We start from the raw sequence: 8038 nt of genomic DNA, 5'->3' as shown, positions 1-8038 counted from the left end.
AGAGCCAAAAGAGCCGGCTCATTTTAGTGAGCCGAGCTGAAAGAGCCGGTTCTCTAAAAAGAGCCGGAAATCCCATCACTACATTCCAGGGCCAAACTAATTATTGCCAGAAGTTCAGAAATACATTAGAAATACATTGTGGGGCTCGGTCACTCAGGCACGGCTGGCTGCCGGCGGAGCTCACGGGCGCGTCACTGCAACTCCCCCTGGCTTCTGCTCCGCGGCTGCTGAGTGAGCCCTCATCTGGGACTCTCCTCAGCTCTTTCTGGGACAGTGGCGCGGCTGCCCCTCTGTTGGTCTTCCTTGGTCTCTTGTGTTCTGGGGGCCTCTGGATGTCTGGAGTTTTGATCTCCTCCATACCTGCTTCATGCCCTGGAGGACGGGGCTGTGGCCCCCCCACACCCTCTAGCAGATCATTACATGAAGGAACCTTTTAAAAAACAAAACAAGCGCGTCCATGCTCACAGGTGTACACACGGGTGCTCACACCCACAAACTACACCCTTTTTGGCTCCTACCTCAAAGCACACTGTGTGCTGTCGATCTTACGTGCTGCACAATAATGTTTAATATTTAGTATTTACTGTCATATTCCCATATATCATTGTGATGTTGTTTATTCTATTACTCTCGTTTTCCTCTGCTTGTTTTCTTTTTTCTTTCTCAACAGGTGATCCAGGTGATCGATATATGCATTTTTTTTCTCTGCCTGTTCTGTTGGTTTTTGTCTTTTGCCCTTCTCCCCCGTCCCTCTTCTCAGCTGTTTTTCTTTCCCTCTTTCTTTCTCCCCTTCTTTCCCCCAGTCAAGTCTGTCGGTATTCAGCAAATGAAAATAAAATAAACAATAAAAGGTTAATCAAATGGACCATTACGGCAAGGTTGGGATGGTCAATTTGGTAAAGTAAATCTGTTGGGCATCTTTCCTCGCCTTTAGACAACAATTCTGATGGCAAAAGAGCCAAATGGGACAGGCAAAAAAAAAAGAAAAAAAAAAGAAATACATTGTGGGTTTTCAATATCTGCAGTTTAATTTGGAATGAGTACAGATTTCACAACATGCTTTAAAGGAGATATCTGTCTCTCTGCATACATACATGCACAAACACACACAAAGTCAGAAGTTGGGACACGCCTTCTCATTTAATGTTTTTTTTTTCATCTTAGATACAAACTGAAGACATCAAACCCATATGGAAAAGATATATATAAATCTTATAAAGTTTGTATCTGTCTTGTGTGAAACTTGTATGAAAAGCATACAAGAGTGAAAACAGATATAAGATCCCTTGAAGAATTATATAATGAAACTTGTATGTTTTGGATACTTACTAAAACAATATATGAAAGTAATGTGAAAGTGGCCACTTTCATGAGTAAATCATATAAGTTTTTACTATTTCTTTTCCATATGGGAATATATGAAGCAAAATATATGGAATTATGTAGCAAAGAAAAAAAATTATAAAGAACTCTAACTATGTATTATTTTTAGATTCCTCAGTAGCCAGCCTTTGCTTTGTTGACAGTGCTGCAAACCCTTGGCCTTCTCTCAGTGAGCTTAATGATGTATTCACCTGAAATGGTTTTTACAGGTGTGCCTTGTCAGGGTTCATTTGGGGATTTTCTGGCTTCCTTAATGGTGTTTGGACAATCAGTTGTGTAGTGGAGGAGAAGGTGTGACAGTGTGGGGGTGCTGTGCTGGTGACACTGTTGGGGATTTATTCGAAACTGAAGGCACGCTGAACCAGCAAGGCTACCACAGCATCCTGCAGCGTCATGCCACCCCATCTGGTTTGTGTTTAGTTGGACCATCATTTATTTTTTAACAGGACAATGACTACCGTGGAATGGACATATTTTAGCGACCTTTTTCTTGAAGGATGAGGTGCTGGGAATAGAGAATGTTAAACTAACTACCAAGAAGGACAGTGATGAAGTGCTGTGCCAGATTGCCTGGCCTTCAGTCACCTGACCTATACCCAGTCAAGATGGCTTGGGATGAGATGGACCACAGACTGAAGGCAAAAGGGCCAACAAGTGCTCATCATCTCTGGGAAATCCTTCAAAACTGTTGGAAAACCATTTCAGGTGACGACCTCATGAAGCTCATTGAGAGAATGCAAAGCAGTAATCACAGCAAAGGGTGGCTACTTTGAAGAATCTAAAATATAAAACATGTTTTGAGTTATTTTACACCTTTTTGTTTACTACATAATTCCATATGTGTTCATTCATAGTTCAGATGCCTTCAGTGAGAATCTACAATGTAAATAGTTGTGAAAAAAAAGAAAAGCCATTAAATGAGAAGATTTGTCCAAACTTTTCACTGGTACTTATAAGAAATCGAGAGACAGAGAGTCCGATTTTGAGATCTAATTTCTTTACTATAATTGGTCTCTATTTAAGATGACTAAACACTGAAAATCATCAAATAACAAAAAAGTTACAAAGCTTTTCAGAAAATAAATTTTTGCTTTTAAAGCTATGCTTGGTATGTTAAAAAACTGGAAGGAAAAGAAAGACATTACTTACAAAGCACATATTACTATTTTTTTCTTTTCTCACTCTCTCTTTTTTTGTGAGTGAACACAGTGAAATAAAAACGAGGTGACATCCTGATCACGACTCCTGTTGATGCACCATAACCCAAAGGCCAGAGGACATGTGGTGTGGTGGCTCCCTTTAATATTTCCTCAAGTACATGGATCCTCTACTGTCGTCACTTTTGACCTGATTAATCATGCAGATGGTAATGAGCAGGCCCAGCAGCTATAAAGACAGAGAAGAAAAATGATCAAAATGTATTGTTTGTATGTACTGCTCCAACACTGTAATGACTGGCTTTTACTCTAAAGCTGAAGAGTTTCCAGCTTCATGCTAGTTAAAGTTGAAATCAGGAGGCTAATAAGCTACATAAGATAAATGAATATTATAGATTAAATTAAAAAAGAAAAAACATTTGAAATGTAAACGTTTTGGCTTATCAAGTTTGCAACAAAGTGGCCAAAAAAGTGGACAATAAAGACTGTAACGCATAGATCAGAATAACATCTTCAAATTCCATATTTTGTTTGATTAGCAGTCCATTGACCAGAGTCAAGTACTATGTTAAAAGGATTTTTCACTGTTGAACAGTTATTGAATGTACAGGTTAAAGGAGTCAAAGGTGATTTTGACAAAATCTTAAAGAACAACAGAGTCAGTGACACACAGAGGTAACCATGGCAATAAAATAAAAAAACGATAGAGCTTACTGCTATAACAGCAAATCCAAAGAAGAAGCCAAACATGATGTTAAAGAAAAGGTTCAAAAGTTCAAGGATAATGTCATAGCAGGGCTGCAGAAGAGAAGAGAAAATGGTAATTATCTGACCAGCAGTACAGTGTACAGTGTTTTGATTGGCTGGTAGGTCAGATGATTGAATACCTGTTCATAGATTTCATGTGGGCCACTGGTTCCCTGCAAGAACACAAGAGCAAAATGTGGATGTAAATAAAAACAGTCTGTTAATGTTTTAGGTTGTTTTATTCTGGTGAGATTACACTCACCAGCCTCTTTGTTAGATACTCATGTTCAACCCCCCATCAATGCAAATCTCCTTCAATTCCGATTCTTGTTCATGTAATATAATATAATATACCCCTCCGCGAATCACTACCTTATCATGGTGGAGGGGTTTGTGTGTCCCAGAGATCCCAGGGCCTATGTTGTTTGGGGGCTTTTGCCCCCTGGTAGGGTCTCCCATGGCAAGTTGGTCCTGGGTGAGGGACCAGGCAAAGAGTGATTCAGAAGACCCTTATGAGAATATCACCGAGGGAACAGTTTACCCTGCCCAGGATAAGGTTACTGGGGCCCCGCCCTGGAGCCAGGCCCGGGGAGGGTGCCTGAGAGTGAGCGGCCCGGCAGGGCACAGCCCGAAAAGGGGACATGGGCCCATCCTCCTGCAGGCCAACCACCCTCAGGAAGCGGCATAGGGGTCAGGTGCATTGTGCGCTGTGCGGCGGCCAGGAGCAGAGGTCCTGGCTGACTGATCCCCGGCAACCAAAACTGGCAATTGGGACATGGAATGTCACCTCTCTGGGGAAGGAGCCTGAGTTAGTGCGTGAGGCTGAGAGGTACAAGCTAGATATAGTCGGGCTCACCTCAACGCATGGCTCGGGCTCTGGAACCAATCTCCTGGAGAGGTGCTGGACTCTGTCTTAGTCTGGAGTTGCCCCTGGTGAGAGGCAGTGGGCTGGGGCGGGTATTCTAATATTTCCTCGGCTTGCTGCCTGCACGTTGGGGTTCTTGCCAGTGGGTGAGAGGGTTTGTTCCCTGCACCTTTGGGTCAGGGAACGGGTCCTGACTGTCATCTGCGCTTATGCGCCAAGTGGCAGCTCAGAGTATCCAGCCTTTTTAGAGTCCCTGTGGGATGCTGGAAGGTGCCCTACTGGCAGACTTCAATGCTCACATGGGTAACGACAGTGTGACCTGGATGGGCGTGATTGGGAGGACCGGCCTCCCTGATCTGAACCTGAGTGGTGTTTTGTTATTGGACTTCTTGCAAACCAAAGTTTGGCCATAACGAACACTATGTTTGAACATAAGAGTGTCCAAAAGTGCACGTGGCACCAGGACGCTCTAGGCCGCAGGTCAATGATCGATTTTGTAGTCGTAGCACCAAACCTGCAGCCATGTTCTGGACACTCGGGTAAAGAGAGGGGCTGAGCTGTCAGCTGATCACCACCTGGTGGTGAATTGGATCAGGTACCAGGGAAGGACGCTGGACAGACCTGGCGTGCCTAAACATATAGTGAGGGTGTGCTGGGAACACCTAGCAGAGCCCCAGTCCGTGAGATCTTTAACGCACACCTTCGGCAGAGCTTCGATAGCATTCCAAGGGAGACTGGGGACAATGGGTCCGAATGGACCATGTTCAGCACCTCCATTGCAGAAGCTGCTGCACTGAGCTGTGGCTGCAAGATGGTTGGTGCCTATCGTGGTAGTAACCCCCAAACCAAATGGTAGTACCCAGAGTTGAAGGGAGCCACCAGGCTGAAGAAGGAGTACTATTGGGCTTGGTTAGCCTGTGGGACTTCGGAGGCAGCTGACAGGTACCAACAGGCAAAGCAGAATGCTGCTCGGGCAGTGGCTGAAGCAAAAACTCGGGTGTGGGAGGAGTTTGGAGAGGCCATGGAAAAAGACCTTCGAATTGCCTCAAAGAGATTCTGGCAGGAGGGGAACGCGGTGCTCTACCTGTACTGTGTATAGTGCCGGTGGAGCGCTGCTGACTTCGACTGAGAAAATTGTTGGGCGGTGGAAGGAATACTTCAAGGACCTCCTTAATCGCACTGGCACGTCTTCCATGAAGGAAGCAGAGTCTGGGGCTGAGGGGGATGACCCGCCAATTTCCGGGGGTGAGGTCACTGAGGCAGTTAAACAACTCCTTGGTGGCAGAGCCCCTGACGTGGATGAGGTCCGCCCTGAGTTCCTGATGGTTCTGGATGTTGTAGGGCTGTCCTGGCTGACACGCCTCTGCAATATTGCATGGACATCAGGGGCAGTACCCGTGGACTGGCAGACTAGGGTGGTGGTCCCCATTTTTAAGAAGGGGGACCGGAGGGTGTGTTCCAACTACAGGGGGATCACACTCCTCAGCCTCCCTGGGAAAGTCTATGACAGGGTGCTGGAAAGGAGACTCCGTCTGTTAGTCGATCCTCGGATACAGGATGAACAATGTGGTTTTCGTCCTGGTCGTGGGACACTGGATCAGCTCTTTATCCTCTCAATGATACTTGACAGCGCATGAGAATTTGCACAACCAGTCTACACGTGTTTTGTGGACTTGGAGAAGGCATTCGACCATGTCCTTCAGGGTGTCCTATGGAGGTGCTGCAGGAGTATGGGGTGTCTGGCCCATCGCCCATTCGATCCCTATACAACCATTGCAAGAGCTTGGTTTGCATAGCCGGCAATAAGGGGGACTCGTTCCTCGTGGGTGATGGGCTCCGCTTTTCACGGATGATGTGGTTTTGTTGGCTTCATCGGGTGATGGCCTCCAGCTCACACTGGAACAGTTCGCAGCCGAGTGTGAAGCAGCAGGAATGAGGATTAGCATCTCCAAATCTGAGGACATAGTTCTCAGCCGGAAAAGAGTGGAGTGCCCACTCCGGGTCGGGGACGAGTTTCTGCCCCAAGTGGAAGAGTTGATGGGAGAAGGGAGACAGAGATCGACAGACGGATTGGTGGTGCGGCTGCAGTGGTACCGGCCCGTCATGATGAAGAGAGAGCTGAGCATAAAAGTGAAGCTCTCAATTAATCGGTCGATCTTTGTCCGTACCCTCAGGGTCACGAGTTCTTTTGTGCACTTTTGGTAGTGAACAAAAGAACGAAATTGCGGAAATGAGCTTAATTCGAAGGGTGGCTGGCCTCTCCCTTAGAGATCTCCCTTAGAGGGAGGTCTGGGCCTCTCTGTTTAGCCTACTTGTGTGAGGAGGCCTACTCATTGTGATGTGGTGATCTTTTTGAGAGATCACCACATTACATTTATTTGTCAGTTGCAGGTCTTTTGCCCACAACCGAGATGACAGACCTTGCCGACCGTACATACAATACACAAACATCACATTAGGGAGACAGGTCAGGCTAGGTAGCGAAGAAAAAAACAAAAAAAACAAAATGTGTAACACAAAAGGATAATACAGGAATGCACAGATATCAACACACCATAGGACAATAAACACAGACAAGCAGCATGGGAAAGTGTTCCAGTGTGTACATCTGATCTGGGACCACTGCAATCTTCGACTGCGCCTTCAGGTGACCCGATGTCAGCGTTGGAGGTGGTGTTGGATCCGGGGCAGGGAGGGTGATGCGTCAGTGAGTGGTTATCAGTATCAGTATATGTATGTGTTTGCGTGTCCATAGTTCAGCTGAGACAGTGTCCTTCGCCCTGCCAGGCTAAGTAAATAGTCTTCCAGCCAACCCAGGTGGCCTTGCATGGAATGGGAAGGAACAGACTAAACACAGTCGTTATCAGGGAGTTTTTGTTCGGCTCCAGCCTTGAGCCCACAGCTGGCGCCGAAGGGATTGCCGGATTATGATGGTAATTTTTCTTTTGCAACAACTCATGAGAATTTCAAAGCTGTTCTTTAACACTCCGACACTGGTCTCTCAATCCGTCCATCGTGTATCCGGCAGGGAAAGTACCTCCAGGGCACTCGGGCTCTCCCGAGCCCAGACTTCTCGTTGAGAAAAGGGTGTCAATAGCATTCAGAGACCAGTTGATCAAATCCATAATTCTCTTTAGGTTTTAGAAACAGACTGTGAGAGTGTGTTCCAGGGAAAGTAATACAAAAAACACGAGACTAGACAAGGACATCAGCAGGGAAGATAAGGGAGAGGAGAGGAGAAAAAGTGCGTCCGCCTCCTCCGAGAGCCAAAAGAGAAGTTTTTCCTGTTTTTCCAGTTGAGCAGTATCTTGGCAATAATCAGGACCACAAGCAGAGGTGTTTTGATTTATTTGGAGTTTGTTTAGTTCTTCCATATCGCCAAGTAAACAGAGGGAGAGGCATAACGGGTGGTCAAGGATTTGGGATATTTTAGTAGTTATTTCTTTCCAGACGTTTTGTATTGGTGGACAGAGCCAGAATGCTTGAAGGTGTTCATCAGTGGTGTTGAGTGTGCAGTGTGTGCAAATGTCTTATTCACTGAGTCCTATTGGAGATAAAGTATCGGAATTTCAGGAGAGGTACCATGCCTCCAAACGCACTCCTTCCGGTTCTCATCTATATATGTTCCCCCAGTTCTACAAGCTGTTCATTCTCGTTTATGTGCCCTACCCTCCCTCTTCTTTAACTCCTTCACTTCTGTTTAGTACATGGGGATCTGCTAGGCCTGGGAACCACGACCAGTCCCGTTTGAGGAATTCCCCAAACCGCAGCTGAATTCACATCCAAGCCATTTACCTATACAGGGAGTGCAGAATTATTATGCAAATGAGTATTTTGTCCACATCATCCTCTTCATGCATGTTGTCTTACTCCAAGCTGTATAGGC

At 45.9% G+C, this 8038-nt stretch overlaps 1 protein-coding gene across 1 annotated transcript in view; it reads right to left on the bottom strand.

The window, feature by feature from the left end:
* Positions 1-2326: 2326 nt before the first annotated feature.
* The window catches only part of LOC102314431 (tetraspanin-8), a gene marked incomplete in the record, with an annotated part of 33254 nt that continues 27542 nt past the window's right edge, over positions 2327-8038 (bottom strand). Inside the window, 3 exon segments of the mRNA XM_014333254.2 lie at positions 2327-2769; positions 3255-3338; positions 3428-3460. Of these exon segments, the coding sequence (XP_014188740.1) occupies positions 2683-2769; positions 3255-3338; positions 3428-3460 (204 nt within the window).

The sequence above is a fragment of the Haplochromis burtoni genome, unplaced genomic scaffold, assembly GCF_018398535.1.
Source record: "Haplochromis burtoni strain Fernald_Lab_line unplaced genomic scaffold, NCSU_Asbu1 Contig_44, whole genome shotgun sequence".
Taxonomy (NCBI): Eukaryota; Metazoa; Chordata; class Actinopteri; order Cichliformes; family Cichlidae; genus Haplochromis; species Haplochromis burtoni.
Note: the sequence above shows the minus strand (reverse complement) of the source record. Positions and strands in the feature narration are given on the sequence as shown.